General features: G+C 37.4%; 1 protein-coding gene across 1 annotated transcript in view; it reads left to right on the plus strand.

The window, feature by feature from the left end:
• LOC136875936 (anillin-like) overlaps positions 1-13,180 on the plus strand; it is a 332,763-nt gene extending 319,583 nt beyond the window's left edge. The window contains exons 20-21 of the mRNA XM_068228263.1: positions 1,579-1,751; positions 13,075-13,180. Coding sequence (XP_068084364.1) covers positions 1,579-1,751; positions 13,075-13,180 — 279 coding nt within the window. The remainder of the gene's footprint in view (positions 1-1,578; positions 1,752-13,074) is intronic.
• Positions 13,181-21,737: the final 8,557 nt, after the last annotated feature.

The raw sequence follows: 21,737 nt of genomic DNA on the forward strand, positions 1-21,737 counted from the left end.
AGAACAGTTGGACACTTTAAAAATGCTCTTCTGTGAATCAGATTCTGACAAGGCCAACTCATAATTTCTGAAAGTTAAGCAACAATTCGAAAATCCATCTACTAAGCTTTACCTTTTGTATCTCAGCTCTGTTCTTCCACTTTTCAACTCCTTAAATGTATTCCTCCATCAAGAGACACCACTTATTCATAAACTTCACTCAAAGTTAAATGAATTTTTCAGTGACCTTATTGTTCGTTTTGTGAGAGCATCCTCTGTTCCAACTAATTTGCTTGATGTGAAATTTAGTTCTGCTAAGTTGCAGAAAAGTGACAGCGAGTTGGTCATTGGGGCAAACACAAGGGCTTACATAAGGGCAGTTTCTCTGGACGAAACTACATTGAAAAACTTTTGTTCCGATGTGAGACTGTTCTATACAAAAACATGTGAGTGCATTGTTAACAAATGGCCAATTAGGGATAAGTTTCTCGAGCATGCTGAAATTGCTGATGTTCTCCAGAGGAAATCGAAGAGTTTCTTATCAGTAGAATTTATGATTGACCGGTTTCCTAAAATGCTGTCATCAGAAGAAATTGATTCTTTGGAAATTGAGTTTAGTCGTTTCCAATTTGATGGATTCCCTTTTGACAAAGATGAAAGCCTGACAGACTTTGGTTCGGAATATCGAAGATCACTGATGTTTCAGGTATGAGGAAGTACCCTTCACTGAGTAAACTAATGATGGCTATTCTTCTAGTACCCCATAGCAATGCTCCAGTGGAAAGAGTTTTTAGTTTGGTGAAGAAGAATAAGACTGAATTCCGTGCTAATATGAACACCAAACTGTTAAGTGCTCTGTTAGTGCAGAAGATGCATATGATATCAAGAGAAAAAGCCTGTCACCAGTGTACCTTTACGAAACAGGAACTACAAGCTGCTAAGGAGGCAACTACAGTACTGACCAAAAGAAATGATCCTTCAACCTTCACTCAGATAGGTACTGCAGATCACGTGTTCCTCTAGCAGGTAAGAATCATTCAGTGTTTATATTGCCAATCCTTGAGTATGTTAATTTTGGTTGAATTGTATGTTGTTCACTGATTTTTCAACGATGTGTAAGTTAGCGAGATCTCGAAAAGAAATTTTTGGTTGCGCCCCCCGCCGTGCCCTCTCAGCTGCATTACTAATTGCCTTTCTTGAAAGTTGGCATCTCTGCTTATATAATCAGAAAGAATGCTTTCCCAAAGTTTACATACAATGCATGTCAAACTGGCCTGTAATTTTCAGCTTTATGTCATCACCCTTTCCTTTATATACAGGGGCTACTATAGCAACTCTCCATTCATTTGGTAAAGTTCCTTCATGCAAACAATAATCAAACAAGTACTTCTGATATGGTACTATATCCCAACCCATTGTCTGTAGTATATCCCCCAAAACCTTATCAATTCCAGCTGCTTTTCTAGTTTTCAACTTGTTCACTAAATGTTTTATATTTATAGAAAGAGAGTGAAACATTTGAGAGTCCTTGTATACCCAATTTCAGCAGAGTACTGATTCTCTGATCTATTGGAAGTTAAATATTCTTCATATTTTCAGGCATCCATGGGACAAATTGACCTCAATTTGTGTACAACTGAGATAGTAGGTCTTGTCTCTAGAGATATATGTGCTCGTCCTAATACTTTCTTGCTGGAAACTACTCGACCTGCACAGCCTGAAGATGAAGAGTCCTTAGTTCTCGTAAGAATGAATGACCGAACTATGATACGGTAAGTGCTGTAGATACTTTTTAATATTTAATGTTCCTTGAAGCTAGTTTTAAATCCTGTCACACTTGCGCTTTATATGATCAAGATTATTCTGAAAGGGTGTATAATAATAATAATAATAAGGTAGGATGGGGGGGAGGATGTGATCTAAGTGCCAAAAATTTTTTGCAGGAGAGTGAAGAATATATGTGAATCACTCCTAAAACAAAATGTTATTAAAGAAAACAGAACCCACTAGAGAAATATAAGAAACTTTCCAAAAATAATTACACATTTTCCATCGTATATTGAAAAATTGGAAAAGATTGAAGTCCACTAGTGAGTATCCAATGGATCTAAGTCCTTGTTCACTATCATCACCACCAATAGGTATTTAAAATGATAGGATATTTTTTTTTTTTCATCCATAAACTCAAGCATCTGGTGTATAGCTTCCTTTGTGTCAGTGTTGGTGACTCAACATGTTTCCCAAGATGCAATTTTTACAATAGAAAAGCTTTTATTAATTCCTGCTATTCAATACATATATCCATCTTTGGATGGAATGATATTTAGCCAAACATATTTCAGCTCATCTTTGAGCCATCTTCAGTGAAATATTTTAAAAAGTTACATGAATTGATGAATAACACTAAGAACAATGTGAAGGAGCATGTAAAATCCGAATAGAACATGATTAATTTATCTAATTCAAGCAGGGTTATAGCAAGGTTGGAAACCTCTATGTCTAAAAATATTTATATCACTCTAAAATGAGGGTAAAATCTCCATTATAAATTTGGAACTGTCCATCTTCAGTATATCATGTATGCATATGATCTGGAGGGCAGCAGAAGCCAGGGAATGTAGAATATGTGAAAAAAGGCCTGGTGCAGTGCTGTGTAACTCAGTTAGTTGGAACTATGAATATATTGATCTGTCAATATATGATCTTTAATGGAAGGAAGGTGAATGAATGTGTATATAAATCTGAAGCTAAGACAGGAAACAATAGTGATCCTTACTTATTGAGTAGTTGCCCTCTCGAATGGCCTGACATTGTTGGCGTGGAGGTCTTGTATCCACTAGACGTGTATGTGGCTGGCTCAGTTATATTGGTATGGATAGAGGAAAGAGTGAGGGAGGGTGGTGCTTAGTGGGTGGGGAGGGGGAGGGGTGGTGGTATGTTGGTGAGCTGGAAGCAGGATTTGTTCTTATTGTAAAATTGTTGTCAAATAAATGGAATGAATGTTTCAAGTATGTATTTTTTTTTTTTAGTCTTTTTAAAAAAATCTCATTTTAGTTGTGAGAAGAGTTCCTGAATTGGTCAGTGTTGATATGGATGCTCTCGAGAATACTAAGCAAGGAGCCTCTTTGTTCGTAATGTAGGATCTTCAAACCTTGATTAATCGTTGTGTATTTGCGATTAGATTCTTTATGATGTTCACTCTCAGCCGAAAAGCAATTATATTTAAGAACAGATTTGAAAATTAGTCTGGAATTGGAGTGGGTGGTTCTAAATGGCTATTTTAATCCTATATTCTTTTTAAAACATTGGTAATTTTTTAAATAATGGTGTTCAAGGTGAATAAAGTGAATTTCTCTTTAGGGGAAGAATCTTTCATTAGGATGGTCTTGGATCTGCTCTTATATATGTTGACAAAGGCTTTGCTGAAGCCGTCACATTCTGCTATATTGTGAATTGTGTTTATTTCTCTCTTGTAATAGTTAATGCTCTCAGTACCATACTATTGTAGGCTGCTTTTTTGTGTATGCCTGGGTGCAGAGAAGTTTGTTGGATGGTATTGATAGTGTGGGTGGGTTTCCTCAATATATATATTAAAGGACAGAGTATTGTTGTGGTTGTGCATAGGTTAAATCAAGGTAATTAAGGGCATTGCTGTTTTCTGACTCTATGGTGAATTTTATGTGAGAATCAATGGAGTTCAGATGTTCGAGGTGTGTGTCTATTGGTAATATGAGGGTCTAGAATAGCAAAAGTGTCAATGTAATGTTTCCAGTGTTTTAGGACCATTGATCATACCATTGTGAGAAAGTTCTAAATGCTCCACTTTACAAAGCAAAGAATTAAATGTATCCTAATTCAATACAAAACATATTCCATTATTAGATGGAGCAATAAAATTCAAACATGTTTTGGCTCGTTTGAGCCATCTTCAGTGAAATAAGAGGGGGGGGGGGGGGGGGGTTAAGGTTGAGTGACATTTCCCCGGAAAATGGTGTGTTTCTTTATGTTTAACCCGGCATTACTCGCTAGGTCTTTACGTGCGCCGTTACTCGCTGGTGAGAGCAGCGCTCACCTTTATGTTTAAAGGCTATAATATGTCTATATAAAGATGGAGGTATTTTAATATGTCCACTTGAGATAGTTATTTATTTAGGAACACATCCGAGTGGAGTGGCTATGGATGCAAGCCCTGCATTCAGAAGACGTGAGAGTTCGATCGCCACCGTTAACTGTCCTAAGAATGGTTTTCTGTTTAAGCTTCCAGGCAAACACCGGGACAGTTTCTATTCATAGGCTACAGCCAATTCCTTCCACCTATTTAGCCAACTTCGTTCACCATCATTTATTTCATCTTTATTAGCTCTTCAACTGAGGTTGGCGTCGGGAAGGGCATCCAGCCGTGAAACGAGCTATGTACATTGATATCACAGTTAGCTATAAACCAAAGTTCCTCTCATTCCCCAGAACTTGAAGACACTCTGAAACAGAGTTATGATCACTTCCGTAAACCTCATCTGTTTAATTACCATCAGCCTCGATGTTCAAGAACTTTCCTCCTTCGTTTCACCCAACCACGAAAGTATCTGATCACTGGATGCCACAATAACTTGTAAATATTGTCTAAAAACAGCCACAGTATAAACATTTCGCTTTAAACACAAGCATAAAACAAACCCTGACTTATTACAATGAGCGAAATATAAGTAGCACAGTTCCTCGCTACTGAGCGCACCGCTCACGAAACATACACTGCCGTGCCTAATAATGAATTGCGGGTGTTTGTTTTCAAAGATAATGAAAATGACTGACACATCCCCTTCACAATAATCTGGTACAAAGGTACAGGGACTTTCAAAGGTGGAAGTCTTGTAACATTCCAACAAGAAGCAACGTACCACGAAGGTGAGCGCCGCGCTCACCATGCGAGTAACCGCGGGTTAAAGGAGATTCCAAATACCAATGTTCACGTCTGTTACCTTCAGTTTTGAGATATAAGTGTTCTCGTAAAAGGAATTCACTTTTTACTTCACTTCCTTTCATGCTCCTCTCCCCCTACCCCCATTATGTGAGTATTCCGGGGGGAAATAGTTGTTTCTTTATTAGTAAAGGATCTTCTAAATACCAAATATCACGACTGTAACATCTTCAGTTTTTGAGACGTGTCCTCACAAAAGGAATTCAACTCCTTTTCACCCCAAATGCCAAATACCAATTTTTATATCTGCAACATCTTTCGTTTTTGAGATAATAGTATCTTCATACAAATAATTCAACTATTTTTTTCAATTCTCTCTCCTCCCCCCTCCCCCCCCCCCCCCCAATGGATTTCCGAAAACAAAAAATACGTATTTCATTATTTTTAAAGGAAATTCCAAATACCAATATTCACGTTTGTAATATCTTCAGTTTTTGAGATATCAGTATCCTAATAAGAAGAATTCAACCCCATTTTCAGTCATTTTTACCCCCCACCCAAGTGGATTTTCTGAAAAGAAAAAATGCATGTTTCTTTACTTTTAATAGAAATTAAAAATACCATTTTTCACTTCTGTAACATGTTAAGTTTTCTCTCCTCCCCCCTCCCCCCCCCCCCCCCAATGGATTTCCGAAAACAAAAAATACGTATTTCATTATTTTTAAAGGAAATTCCAAATACCAATATTCACGTTTGTAATATCTTCAGTTTTTGAGATATCAGTATCCTAATAAGAAGAATTCAACCCCATTTTCAGTCATTTTTACCCCCCACCCAAGTGGATTTTCTGAAAAGAAAAAATGCATGTTTCTTTACTTTTAATAGAAATTAAAAATACCATTTTTCACTTCTGTAACATGTTAAGTTTTTGAGATATACTGTAGACATGCTCATTTTAAAATTTCACCCCCTTTTTAGTTCCCCTTACATGGAGTTTCCAAATACAAATCACCTATGTTTCTTTATTTTACAGGAGGTTCCAAATACCAGTTTTTACGTCTGTAACATTTTACCTTTCCGAGATATACTGTAGATGTAGTCCTTCTAAAAATTTACCCCATTTGTCACTCCTGTTTAACCCCCATTAATTGGATTTTCCAAAAACAAAAAAATGTGTGTTTCTTTATTTTTAAAAGAGATTCCAAATACCAATTTTCAGGTCTGTAATATCTTCAGTTTCCAAGATGTAAGTATCGTCATTAAACGCATTCAACCCCCTTTTCACCCTTTTTCACCCCTCCTAGTGGGATTTTGCTGAATACAAAGAAATGTGTGTTTCTTTATTTTTAATTTTACATCTGTAAACTTTTAAAATTCTGAGAAATGGATACACTCATTTTAAAAATTCACCCCTCTTTTCGCCCCCTTAGCGATGGAATATCCAAGAATCCTCCCTTAGCGAGCACCTACATTGTAATATAAATGTATCCTCAAAATTTCATTTCTTTACGTCCAGTAGTTTTGGCTCGGCGATGATGAATGTGTCAGTCAGTCAGGACATGTTTTATATATATATAGATGGACAGTTCCAACTTTATAATGGAGATTTGATCTGCATTTTAGAGAGATATAAACATTGAATTGTCATGACCGCATTGTAATCGAAACAGACTTTCAACGTATTAGGTCGTGTTACGTACATGTAGTGCGTGTTGAAGAGATGTTAAGTCCAGAACAAAAATGGCCAGCCGGACACCAGTGGGATCCGAACCCACAACCTCCCTATTTCGCGTCGGTTGCTCTACCAGTTGAGCTATGGTGACCTCGGCCATCTTTGTTCTGTTTTAAAGGATCTTCAACACGTACTACATGTACGTAACACGACCTAATACTTTGAAAGTCTGTTTAGATATAAACATTTTTTTGACATATAGGTTTCCATCCTCGCTATAACCCCGCTTGTTCTAGATATATTATTCCTGATCTATTTGGATTTTACATGCTCCTTGACAATGTTTTTAGTGTTACTTATTCAGCATGAATTCATGTAACTTTTTAATATATTTCACTGGAGATGGCTCAAAATGACCTGAAACATGTTTGGTTAAAAATCTTTCCATCCAAAGGTGCCTATATGTATTGAATGGGACAAAATAATAAAAGCTCTGTGTAAACCGTCAATATGGAATGAAGCTAATATCTTGTAACCAAGACACAATACAGTAAAACCTTGTTAAGACGTTTCTGCAGGGGACAGGGAAAAAGAACATGTTAAGTGAGAAAACTTACTACTGAATACACAAATTAAAACATCCAACAGGGATATGCATACACTAGAAATATTTTTTTCCACCATGACTGTATTTCATAATTTATTATTTTCATCATTTCCATATTGATTTCCTAGTTTCAGTAGCTTTAACTTGATTGTGAATTGTATTGTAGAATGGGGCAGAATAAAATTCTACAATACAATTTACAAGTGCTAATTAGGGAATATATCCAAAATAAAGTTAAAACTACTGATGACAGCATTTTACTTTGTGTATCCGGGGGTACAGTGAAAACTATATCTACCATTTCTACACAGTAGTAAGTGAGACAGTGGAGGCAGCGATTGTGCTGAATATTGGCGATTCACTAGTGCAGTACAGGGCAGCTATAGGAAGGTGGAATGGAGAAGTGAAATGTGAAAAAGTGAGAGGAGAGATGAAAAATGGGCAGCAAATTGGGTATATTGGTAACCTTGTTGGTAGCCACAGTGATAGCAATCTTATTGGAAATTGGTGGAGTTGAGCTAAACCCGGGGCCTGGACTAGTTGGTGCAATCGGATGGGATGAATTCGAAATGATTAAGGAACTGATCAAAGAAGCATGTCAGGATGAGCAAACAAGAGACCTAATTAGAGAACAAGCCAAGGAAATAAATAAGGAAATACAAGAGTTAAAAGAGTGTGTTAAAGAAGAGATGAATGTTATAAAAGAGAGAGTGGCTCATAACGCTGAGGAAGTAGAACGACTGAAGACCAAAGTCAGGGATTTAGAGGAGGAACTGAGTCAAATAAAGTGGTCTGAAAACAGGACTAACCAAGAGCTCAGGAGGAAAAACCTTTTTATTTATGATGTGCCGGAAGGAGACAACGAAAGCAAGGTGGAAATAGTATTTAAAGTGGTAGAAGTAATACAAAGTAAAATGAAGATAAACTTGAGTGAGGTGGACACAGGCGATGTATATAGAGTGGGGAAAGTGAAGGGTAGAAGACCGATCAAGGTTAAGTTAATATCAACCCTGATGGTGGAAGTAGTGCTGAGGAATACCAGCAACTTAAGAGGTGAGAAAATATGGGTGAGAAGAGACGTGGACATTGGTGTCATCAAGGAACAAAACATTTTACTCAGGCACCTAGGCAAAGTAAGATTTCAAGGCCTAAAGGTCTACATTAAAGGGCAGCGTTTGATCGTTGGAGACGGTCGCTGGTGGCGCACGTGGACACCAACTCAGCTACAGGAAATAGACAAAAAACACCAACATCAGCAGAGTGTAGCATGTGAGGAAGGAGCAGAAGTGAGCAAGGTAACACTGACGGAAGTCAGTGATGACGTAGGTAGGAGCAATACGGCAGAAGGAAGAGAAGCGGATACAGGAGCCCAGCAGTCAGCGGCGCAAAAGGGAGCAGAGGGCAATACACTGGAAGACGGCCATATCGAGCAACGCCCAGGGGTCAGCAAGGGGATTGAAGAAAAAACATGTGGGACAATGGTAACGGGTAAAAACCTAAGTCTAAAAGATTCATGGGCAAAGAGAAATAAGTTACAGACCGATAAGGGGGAAAGAGAATGGCAGAACGCCTAAAACCCCAGAAGAGGATACGGTAGATATAGAACAAATGGAAATATCTAGAATGACCAGAAGTAAGTCAGGGAATTTATACTATAAAAGTAAAAAATAACTAGAGTTAAAGGTATCCTGTGTTAATATCGAAGGAATATGGAACAAAATAGGTAACAAATACTTTAAAGTGCTACTTGGAAGAAAGGGATATTCTTGGACTTGTAGAAACTAGGGCTGATTAAAGAAAGACTTAAAGATAGAAGGATGTATTGTATGGAGTCAGTATGGATCAAGGAGATCCAATAGAGGAAGGATATCGGAATTTCGGTGGTAATCAAAAACAACTTAAAAGATAGGATACAGCTCTTAAAATCTGAGTTTAAGGAATTAATCTGGATAAGAATATTAGATAGTGTCAATAGGAGGAATGAAATATGTGTAGCTTTTATATATATATATAATAATCCACCTTTGAGCTCCCCATTTTCACAGAATGAGTTTTCTTTGGAATTTAGCGACAGAAATTAGACGAATGAGAAGTACGTATGATCAGGCAAGCATTATTATTATGGGTGATCTTAACAAATTGTTGTCCGGACGCACACTACTCCATTCTTTCCTGTGGAACGGCAACAGAAGCTCACATAGCTTGAGAAGTAGGATGAAATATAAATACATGTAACTTTTAAATGACATGGAATAAATTATTGAAACCTGGTGAGAGCACTTACCAGTGATTATAGTACTTGATTTTAGTGCGGTATTGCCTGAAGCGGCTGCCCTTGTACAAGGGAACTTGACAAGCTGAACAGATGTACCTTGCGTGTCTTGTGTGCAGCGCATACTCTGCAGGGTTTCTGAGGGTACTTTTTCCTTCCATCACATTTATATTTTTCCATTTCTGGGATTTTGGGGAGGTTTTATACATAGTAGAGATTTGATTGTTCCACAAGAAGCTGAAGGAAGTCATCGCCTAGGGAACGATCTACTACCTGCGGGATACTTGCGGAATTACTGGCCGTGTAAGTGAGGCCTGTAAAATATATAAATGGTTCTAGGACTCTGTTTTCATCCTTATTTGTCCATCCATCAGCCTCACTGTTACTACTATCACTGGTATCTTTACTCGTATTATTGTCGCCGGCAAGAGACTCGTCTGATCTGAATGTCGCACTTTCACTTCCGCGCATATGTTTTGATGTTGATGGACTCACATCTTCAAAATCACTAATATTTACACTTTCACAATTGCTGGGGACATCAGATAACATATCAGCATTCAATTCTAGAAATATTTCATCATCGTTCAAGCTGTCTTTGCCACGGCGCGCAATGCTGACACCTGATAAAACACTCAGTCACGCGGTACTGAGTGTTATGAAACTACACTTCCTGTGCCGAAAGTATTGCCAAGGAAAGAATATATCTGTGTAAATTCCGATCAACAAAGACTTCAGTTTGTAAACAACACTAAATAATTCAATTAATAAACAGTGCAGAGGGAAAAATCACACAAGACTGAAGCAATGTGAGAAAACGTTAATTTACGTAGCCGGTCGTCCGCGCACCAATACGAAACTATGTTAATTAACGTAGCCCGTCATTAATGTGTTAACATGAGGATAGGGGACAAGAAGCCAGTTTATAGTCAACATGAGGACAAGGTATTAGTAGTTAATAGAAATAGCCAAGATAAAGAATGTAACACAAATGGAGAAAAACTACTAGAATTATGCGCAGTAGAGGAGCTTTATATATTGAATGGATGGTGGTTCGGTGATGAGAGGGGATAACTAACCTATATTGTAGAAAATGGGGGCAGTACAATTGACCTAGTTGTAGGCTGTAGGGATAGTTTGCAAGTTATCAAAGGGATATGCATTATTAACAAAATGATTAGCAAAAATACACACATAATATCGTTCATCGCTGCTAACCGATTTGCATAGTGTCACAGCAAGTAGTGAACACTTTGCATGTGCTGTGAGGAAGGGTAGCAGGGGTATATTTCTTTTTGCCAAGGTGTGTTTTATTTGGTCTGAATTTATAATCATATACTCCTGCAATGATGATGAACTACCTGTCATATAGCTTGTGAATAAAATGACCTTGTCCTTGAGGATGTTGAGGGATGATTCACCTGCTTGCCACGCACATTCATTAGTCTGGCAGTGTCTTTAGTGTCTGTTGGACCGGGCGAGTTGGCCGTGCGCGTAGAGGCGCGGCTGTGAGCTTGCATCCGGGAGATAGTAGGTTCGAATCCCACTATCGGCAGCCCTGAAAATGGTTTTCCGTGGTTTCCCATTTTCACACCAGGCAAATGCTGGGGCTGTACCTTAATTAAGGCCACGGCCGCTTCCTTCCAACTCCTAGGCCTTTCCTATCCCATCGTCGCCATAAGACCTATCTGTGTCGGTGCGACGTAAAGCCCCTAGCAAAAAAAAGTGTCTGTTGGTTTCTTAGTGTGTAACAAATACTAAGTGATTTTTAATTGTATAATCACGCCGTACTTCTACGTAATTCTAATGCATGAGTAATATTGTTCCTTTGGTGGAAGTTTTACTATTATAGTATTGAACCAAAATCTCAAAGAACTATTATTACAGCATTTAAGTTGGGAAACTGTCAACCTTTACCTCTGTGTTGATTCCTGCAAGATCATTAAAAGCTTACCATTTTGTGGCTTTTCTTCAGTTTTGATATATATACACCCCGCCCGTGCCCTCTATGTCCCACAACCCCGGGTACTGTTTGTTGTCTGTACATTATTTTGCCCTCCCTCACTTCTAATTCCCAATCCCTGTTACTGCTTTCCATTTCTGGATCATCCTGATTTACCAATACTCTCTCTTCTGCATCATTTTTCACATTCAAGAGTTTATCGAAATAATCTTGCCACCTATTCTTTATCTCCTCTGGGTCTGTTATTACATTTCCACTCTCTTCCTTCACTTGTTTTGTGTACATCTTTTCTTTTGTCTTATTTATCAATCCGTATACAACATCCTTTTTCCATCATTTACGTCCTTTTCCAACTCATGTTTCTTTTCATCATTTACATCATTTTACACTTACTTTTAATTTCCTGATACTTAATCTTCCTTCTTTCCTATCTCTATTACATTCTTGCCATGGTTTCTTCTTTTGTTTATCTCTGTGTATAACACTAAATGATATCTGTCTGCCTTCCGTAATGGCATCACATCTTAACTGCTGGGCAGAATTTCATTAATTTTGTAATAACATTCTCTGAAGAATCTGTCGCATGACTGTTTTATTTCAAAATAGAGATCAGAAAATATATTCTCAAATAATCATGTAATGGTCTATGTACCATGGTTTTATGAGCACAGCAATGACAAGTTGATTGACATGAAGGCCATAGCCAACATATTTGTTAGTCTTTGGTTTGCTGAGTGTGGCTATTACATTTACAAAGAAAATGCATATGACCATTTTGGTCCTTTTGTGTTTTCATGTTTGTCCCTATCTCTCTCTTTGTTGGTCCCTCTTCCTGCACTAGCCTGCCATTGTGTTCTTTTTTGTTTTTTTTCTTTCTGTGAATGAATGTAAAGTTTGACGACTTCATTTTTCTTCAAACCATGGTTTAGGAGTATGGTTTGCCATAGCACATTAGTATAATGAACATTGCACTCATTTTAGTTCTATGAAATATTGCATAAAGCAACATTTAACAACCTATTGTCCGGTTGCATAGCTGTCTGCTGACACAAGGGAGGATCGACTTCAGTGGTACACACAAATCAATAAAGCTCTCTGTATGTTGTGTGCGTGTAGCAACAAACCAAGACAACGAATAGTTGTTAGCAGTACATGTGTTGTGATATTTTTCCATTTTTATATTGGGAATATATGTAATCATTCCATCTTGTGTATAATCTCGTATATAATCCACTAGTAATCTCTGACTACGTGTATGCACCCAAAAAAACCACACAAGTCCTGATTGTTCAATAGTTTCATCTTCACTGTCAGAGCTGATAATCCTTTTAAAACAACTCGCATCGTCACCACCACTACTTTGATCACTGCTTTCTCCTTTGCTTCCACAGCCAATTTCTCTTTCCTCTGTCTTAAGTATTCTGTCTCTAGAATGCCTGCTTGTCTGTGCATCACCTCCCACAGAGCTCTTCTTGTGTGTTAGGAACAAGTTTGAAAAAGGTATCTTGTTTATTCCTAATCGTGCTTGATTTCTTGTTTATATTCTGTTTTCTGGCTTTGGTTGACAGTGATTTTACTTATTTCTTACGCAAGATGTATGGTTACGTTTATTTGATGGCCATTTTATTTGTCATTGTTGATGCTAAGTATGTGTTTTTGTTTTTAGTCATCTCCTGTCTGCTGACACAAGGGAGGATCGACTTCAGTGGTGCACACAAATCAATAAAGCTCTCTGTATGTTGCGTGCGTGGAGCAACAAACCAAGACAATGATTAGTTGATAGCAGTACATGTGTTGTGATATTTTTCCAGTTTTGTATTGGGAATATACGTAATCATTCCATCTTGTGTATAATTATTACATGACATCTGTCTTAAAACTTCAATTGTTCCAGGTGACAGAATATTATGAATTCAGGTTCACTTGTGGCTGAAATTTACATTATTTTAATACGTACATTTTTACAGTAATTGAAAGATGAATCTATTGTAAATCTTCATAATACGATGATTTCTTGATCAGATTTTATGGATACAATGAATTTGTCAACATATATGTTATTTTAAAACGGGAAATGCAAAGTATAATTTTATCTTTTCATGTAAATTAAGTTTCCAAGCCTATTTTCTTCTATCTGTTTGGTCTGTTATTTTATCCAAACAGCAAGTTATGGAAATACAAGAGAAAACTTAAGACTGTATATACGTAAAAAAAAAAAAATACTTGATCAGTATATGTCAGGTTTATATATATGTAGTTGTAAAGAAAAGGCTATTGCATGACCATTTTATAACATAGGAAGTTAATGTGTTTTACTAGTCCTTCTCTTATAATTAACATTTGCAGGTGTATGGGTGTAAATCAGTTTTTGAAACTACTGTACAAATTTTATGATATTTTCTAAGTATCCAGCTCTAAAAAGGACAGGTAGATTTCCAGAAATGCTAACTTAATAATTTTAGTATCTGCCATAAAATGTTCAATATTCTCTGGAGATCAAAATAGGTGATAGGACTGGTAGCAAGGCAGAGGATCCATACTGAGTGAGATGTTGCGTCCAGATACAACAAATTCCAGCCCAACCTAACATGATTAGCCATAACATTACAGTGTTCGAATTGATTATAATAACTTTCATTTCATGGCTTCAGGGCTGATAAACCAACCTCCTTATGTTCCATATACTTACTGAAGTATGTTGTTTTTTACTAAATGTAAAGCTTGGTCATAATCTCCGTCATCTTGTATGTAAGAGAGCTGTGTGATAACGTGTGTTCTGGACTTTTTTTTAGTGGGGTTAAACGGTCATTATACTTGACTCATGCTAATCCGGCTCTCGGTAGTCCAGCTTATCAATAATCCTACCTCTAGCAGTGACATTAATTAAGCATTCATTGTTTCAGGGCCCTCATATGTGATAAAAATACTTAAATCTGCCATACATGCAAAGGTTAACATTTAACATCTGATAATCATATCACCAAAACTCTTTACCAAAGATGAAGAATTTGGAATAAATAAGTAACGACTTCCACTAACCATAACCTTGGCATGAATTGGGATAGATTGGTTAGCTCTCTGCCCAGCCACCTTTAGTCCCAGGAATTTACTTGGAATTCATTTTCTCTGTAGGCTAAGTGAACCTCAGAGCTATGTACTTCTCCAGAAGTGGACATCTCATTTCTAAATTTTTCTACTTCCTGACTCGGAATCAAGCCCACATCTTTACGAAATAACTAAGAACCCCTCTACTGCTTTGGCTAGGTAACCCCCTTCATTGGCCAAGTAATAAAACAATTTCAATCTGGAAACTATACGAATGTCTTACAAAGTTTCCTGCACTAGACACTCTATTATTTAAAAGTAAATGTGCCAAAAAAGATAATATTAACATATCTGTTTTCCCAATCATTCCTCTTTTATCTCTCTTCTTCAAACTCTCCATTGTTTTTTGTTTTGTATTATATGTTTAGTAAGTATCCTGTTCTGTTAAACAGAAATCTTTACATTGTAGTGTTGTACTATTCATTTTCTTTGCCTGTAGAGATTACAAATCTATGGTTCCAGGACAGTATATGCCCTAATCCTTTCTCTTTATACCCTTATCTTGATACTGTACCTCTTTATCTTTTATATGTGTTAATAATTCTCATGTAACTTTTTCAAATATGGGTTTGATTATCTACATAACATTTTGCTAGCCAGAATGATGAAAACCACCTTATATATGTCTATATTTGATTACCTTTCTTTTCCTCTTAACTTCCAAATTGTACCACGTTACAAGTTCCTTTTTACATCTATATATATTAAGCATTTTAGTGTTTATTTTAACAGAAATAGCTAGTGTATTATGACAGTTTGCAATTCACCAGTTATCACATTTTACCAATAGCACAGACAATGCAATAATTCAATAACTGGTTAGTGATAGACACAGTAAATAAAATTTTAAGCTGTAAAAAGCTGTCTTCACTTGCTTATTGCTCGGAAAGCAGCATGTGGTACCTCTCTTTCAATTATGTATGATTACAGTTCTTATAAGTATACGTATAAGTACGTAGACGGAAAACTTATAATATGGAATACCATTTACTTTTGGTAGTATAACTTCATGCCCAAATCAATGCAATGTAAATAAATGTAGGTTGAAACTTTGAATAATTGGTCATGATTCTCTATATAGGCTATTTTTACTTTGATTTTTTAATTTTAAAAAGGTGGAACAGTAGGGTAAATATATTTTTTAAATAAAAATAGTTTAAAATATGTGAAAACTTGTTTCAGTGTTGGTTAACATTCTTACAGATGGACATATTGAAATGAAAAACAGTAATTAACTTATTACAGTCTCTTTCCCATTCAGGCAATGAAAATTGCACATTTAATGATATATTTCGGTCATGAAGGGCTCATAGAGGACACATAACACATCAAACTCAACTCTCCTCTGGTGTTTCCCAAAAAGTTGGTGCAGCAGAATAAGCACTAAGTATAATTGATAGTTGGTGTAGTATTTGGAATTAAATCCAGTTCTGTTGAAACATCTGAACCAAATCGTTCAGCAAACACATCACTACTTGTCTGATTTTTTTTTTTTTTTTTCATGGCCAGATTGACTTTGTCTAGCTCCTTTCTTTACACCTTCTCCTTCTTGCTTGAATTTCTCCTTAGGTCGATTTACTAGTCTAATTTTTCTTAGTTGAAATTTCATTCTCCAGCTCATTTTTGTATGGAGATGATATCAAGATTGCAGAGGTTCCAGGCTTTCTACCTCTTCTTGATATTTTCCTTCAGGTTGATGGAGGAGAGATGTGCTGAAGTAAGATTACCTTTGATTCATGAGATCCAGATATACTTAAATTTGCACTGCCTTGATCAGGTATTTTATACATATACTACACAGAATCAGAGGTTGTAAACAAACAAGGAACAGGATCGAATGAGTATATTGAGCTCTTCTGAAGATTTGATGAATTTTTATCTCAGATTTGAGCTTTGTTGGTGGATTTATTTAAAGCAGAAAAATACCCATGTCCTACAAGGTGTAAGCCCGGAAGTGAAGATAATAAGAAATCATCTTTCAGGGAAGACATCCCTATTTATAGGGTAATGTCCAGTGGCTTTCAAACCATTAACTGCAATGTCACCCTTTTTGTACTTCCAAGTATGAATGGCCAAACAGTTCCTTGTGTCAAATACTCTCATATTAAGTGAACATTGTCTCAAAAACATGTATACTTCTTCACTGTAGTAAAATTCTAGAACTCGCTTTCCCAAAGACTGCAAACTACGAAGTGGTATACTCAGGATAATGAGGTGGTTTTTTTTCTTGCTGCGTTGCTAATGTCTACGTTATGATTATGATTAGAATGTACATCTAGCATCAAAGTATAGGAGATTCTTTAGTTGGATTGGTGATCTCTACAAAACGATGAAACAATCTAGTAGAAATATTGATTTGCCTGTCAAATGGTATGATGCAATGGATCCACATGGTGTGCACCCCTCATCAATTGGTTATTCATATTTTCCTTGGAGAGACCAACAGTGCATGAGCTTTTGTTTTGTACCACTGATAATCCTGTCTCATCCACGTTATATACACAGTTGACCAGGTATTTGTACTTATTATAAAGATTTTCTAAGAGGTCATGAGAAAGAGGTCACTGTTGGCTTTTGTAAAAATAATATTGCCTTGTGTCTACCCATAAAAAAGCAGAACCACTCGTTTCCAGCCCTATCATAATTTCCAAAGGGGTCAAATAAACTCGTGTTCTGAATCCCGAGGTGGTGCAGCTCTTTTCAGGCACACCCCCATTGGAAATGAGCTGCATGTACCATTTCAACCATATACCAGCCCTCCTGCCATTCTTAAATTTCTGGCAGTATCAAGAATCAAACTTGGGCCTCTGAGGATGGCAGCTAATAGTGCTAACCATTACACTAGAGAGGCGGTGTTTCCAAAAGGGTGTATAATGTTAATCTGAACTGCAAGTTGGATTGCTAAATACCGGTACAAGTGTCTCTTCGAGTCAGTACGAAGAACATGGCTTCAAAATCCAACAAATAATTAACTAATTCTCGTTCTAGTTCCCGAGTAAATACTCGCTTGCACCCAAGGGTAGTTAAGGCAGTTTTATTTCTCATCCCGCAGTCATGAAGTTCATGGAACCCCAAATTCTCTGAAGCTTTCGGGAAGCCCATTTTCTCTCCTTGAACTGCTTTTATGGTTTTTTCCGCCCGTTCCTAGCTCCATCTCTTCCTCTTTTTTTTTTTTTTTTTTTTCCCCCCTCAATAACGTCCCTTCTCTTAGGCATAAGCAATCTTGAAAGCAAGAGACCCAATTAGTGTTGAGATTAAAGAGTATTCAAACTAGTGTGTATGTGCATGCATGGTTGCAGAAACTGAAATGTGTAACTAAACGTTGTAGACTTAGTGCAATTAATTTTAAATTTAGTTTAAAAATTTAACAATATTTTATTTTATATAGAAATAAAGTCAATCACGAAACACTTGCCACTGAAATAAAAAATGCTTACCAATTTCTAATTTATATAAAACCTACTAAAAATTCTAGTTTGAATTTTACTTACAAGTCCAACGTTATGGAGTACAGGGTCTCCCTTAAAAACTCAGACAGAGCGCATGGTGTTTTTACTCTGCACTACAGCACCTACCTCAGCCCAACCTACGTTGTGCGCGGCCGCCCTGATTTAACCCTTTCGCACGGCCTATCTTTCACTCACTGTCTGGCGAAACCTAAAGTAATAATTTGCTTGCCAGGTATAATTGTGGAGTATCTTCACTATTCTGTAAAAACCACGTAAGATATCTGTTTCAAATTTTGTAACCAGGAAGAATACACTGTACTTATTCTAAAATGATACAATGAGATCACCCTATTACACACAAGAACACACACACACACACACACCCTTACCCGACACCCCCAGTTCGGAACAATACATCATGAAGCATGATGTGAGTTAATATTAAATTGCTTGTTCCTAAAGTCAGCCTGACTTGCTCGACCTGATGAGGCTCTTATTTTCCTGATAATGCAGAGAACGCAAGACTTCACCCTGAATCCCCCAATTTATTTCATTTTTGGGATCCGTCGGATGAAGATATTTAGATCGCGAATCATACTGCCTCTCCGATACATTATAAACTATTTTTCACTGAATGGGATTGGAAGATAAGTTGACATTAGTTGGAATATTATTTAATTATGTAGAGGCCCATAGTCCAAAACAGAATTAACTGTAGGATTAAAATTGATAATAATTTTTTGTCCAAGTAGGCCTAATAGTTGAAAAAGGAGACAGTACCTGAATGAGCATTTCCTGTCCTGTGCAATATACAGTATTTTGATTTCCATCAGGTTTATCTTCTGTCACAACTGCTTCTCACACCATTTTTATTATCATACCTACAACTTCAAACTCACTACCATTGCATTTGTCAACATGTTAATCTAATTTGTAACAAGTGTCCTCTTCACTCAGCTGTCTGTTTTAAGAAAACATATTAGAAAACATTATTGTAGCATTCTGTGCATGTCAGTTGTATCTAGGATGCGTAGGGAATTCACCGGTTCCAAGAAGTTTTATGTTTAGCATTCAGATGGCAGAGGAGATGGGTTTGAAAGTCGAGTACACTCTACTACGCAACCCGCGGGAAAGAGTTAAGCGTGTATATAGTCTTATATGAAGTCTTACCTAATAAAAGATGGTGGAAGTGTCATCCTTCGTAATGAGGGACTTCATAAACACCTTGCGAGCGATTTATTTGGTGACCGTTCAAGATTCGCACCAATGTCATCTAGCTTTTCCTCTGTTAAAACCGTTAATGTGTGCATGCACATGTTTTTTATTGAGCCCTGAGTCAGTAGTTTCAAATTTATTTACAATTAAGTGAATCTGTGCTCATGAAGGTGGCACTTCACCAGGCAATTGCTGAACAAATGCATCACGTACTCGTAGAGCTGACTCGTACTTAAAATAACGTTTACATATGGAAATATGGTGTTGCAATCATAACTGTCCCACCGTGTTGACAGCTGAGATTCAGACTGGCTGTTGATGCTATGTCAAACACATGCACACTCCTTGCAACGTCAAGAACTATGTGCATGCCTGCCGTTCCGCTGCTTAGGTCTCAGAGAGTAGAAACGCCACTGGACGGTCTGGGTTTATAAGAGAAACGCTGTACATCACCCTACACATTGAGGGAATATGGAATATCTAGTATTCCATACATCCTGACATGCCATGTTTTCATTAGTCATGCAATGAAATTTGCACAACAAGGAAGATTGATTGGTATAGCCGTAAAAGCAGTTCTTGAGCAGTATGTGTAACATTGTATTTCAAAATTCTAGTGCATGTCAGTTGTCTCTAGGATGCGTAAGGAATTCACCGGTTCCAAAAAGTTATATGTTTAACAGACAAATTGCAGAGGAGGTGGTTTGAAAGTCGGGCACGCTCTACTACACAACCGACGGGAAAGAGTTAAGCATGTATATAGTCTTATATGAAATCTTACCTTATAAAGACTTTTATGACTTGCCTGCAAAATCTTTTCAAACAAGAAAACCAATAGCTTTGCGCCGCGCACTAACCTCGTTCAGGAACATGTCCAAACAGAATATAAAGCATAATGGGCATATTTAAAGTGATTTGACGAGTTTCCGTGTGATTAAAACCAAACCAAACCCCATGGTGCAACAGCCTCGAAGGGCCATGGCCTACCAAGCGACCGCTGCTCAGCTCACTTGGACAGTAGTACCATTTAGGCAAGATATTATGGTATTCCGTATTGTCTGACTATTCCATATTAGTTAAATTAATAAACTTCATTGTTTGTCCATATTGAACCAAGATTACAACTTTTATTATAATTTGGATCCACCTTATTTGTAACCTTTACTAGAGTGGTTACACGAAACAAAACACTAAACACAGTGAAGGAAGGGAAGTAAGCGAAGTAAGCGCAATCACACAGTTCCAAAAACCACACACTCAAAGAAACATCACCCGAAAACACGCGGGTCTCCGTCGCTAACAACTTAGTAAATATCAGTAGGGCCAACTATTGGACAATAAACCAGGAAGGTGGAAGAGGCTGAACCTACCGAAGGCATGTATATGGCTTAGTTCGTAGATTCAGAAATAAACAACCATGATCCTTAATTTTCAGAATGTTATTTACAAAAGATGTTACAAATACGTTTCGATTAAATTCCGCCACGCGGTAGGTATCGATACACAACTTTGAATAAAATGTTCAGTCATACACACAACTTAGAAGCTCTTGGCAATTAGCTACCTACAGTTTTCAAAGATTCAACAAACTATACATCTAGTTACAAATTCAGGTGTACAAATGCAATGTAGTAGATTAAAAGAAACCTAATACGCTACTATGCCTACAGTGAAGTTAAATGTACCTTTCAAAACTCTGACATACATCAAGTGACACTGAACTACCAGAGGCAAAACCCAAGGAAAATATATTAGCTACAATTTACATATTTGTCGAAATAAGGCACGGGGAATTCCTCGAAAACTAACAGGCAAGCCCAGCTGAAAAGCTAAGGCATCTGAAATAACTGAGTGGCGGATCTAGGTTGAGGTTAGGGCAGACTCCTATACGAAATAGCAACCGAACATTACGGAAATTTTAGCCGCAACGGAATGCAAGAGTGCTCACCCGGAGGTGGGCCATCCTGTTAGTGAGGCGACGTCAAAAACTTCGGACAACCAGATAGGCTGCTCACACACAGACTGATAGACCAAGACCGGCAGAATTATCGGTTGCCACAGGGAAACTTGTACGGGTACCAACATGCAAAAGAGATATATCATTAGAATGACTTACATGTGTCCTAGTTCCAGACAACGAAACAGAAGATCCCAGGGCAGACTCCTGAGTAGGCCTAACACCAGCACTAGGTGTCAGGTTGCACACTTGAGCAGCCACAGATGCATCACCAGAATTAACACTGTCACACATTTCAGATGGGATAGACACTTGAATATTAGAAACTGTGTTATCCAACTTACTGCCTTGAAGCAAACCACTGATTCTGTCGAAAATTCTGGAAAACCGTTCTAGCGCCGCTCATCTTCCGGCAATTCGAGAGACAACATATCCTTAATTCTGTCGAGGTAATGTAGTAATTGCCCCTTAACCCGCGCTAATTGGCCATGCGAGGGCTTAGAAGCACCGAAGGACACAATAATAGCGTTAAATTTAGCTAACCTATCTTTAATCACAGCCAAAGGCTCACGCAACTCGTCTGTAGTTAACTCAGGTATGGTT

Source organism: Anabrus simplex, chromosome 6, assembly GCF_040414725.1.
Source record: "Anabrus simplex isolate iqAnaSimp1 chromosome 6, ASM4041472v1, whole genome shotgun sequence".
Classification (NCBI taxonomy): domain Eukaryota; kingdom Metazoa; phylum Arthropoda; class Insecta; order Orthoptera; family Tettigoniidae; genus Anabrus; species Anabrus simplex.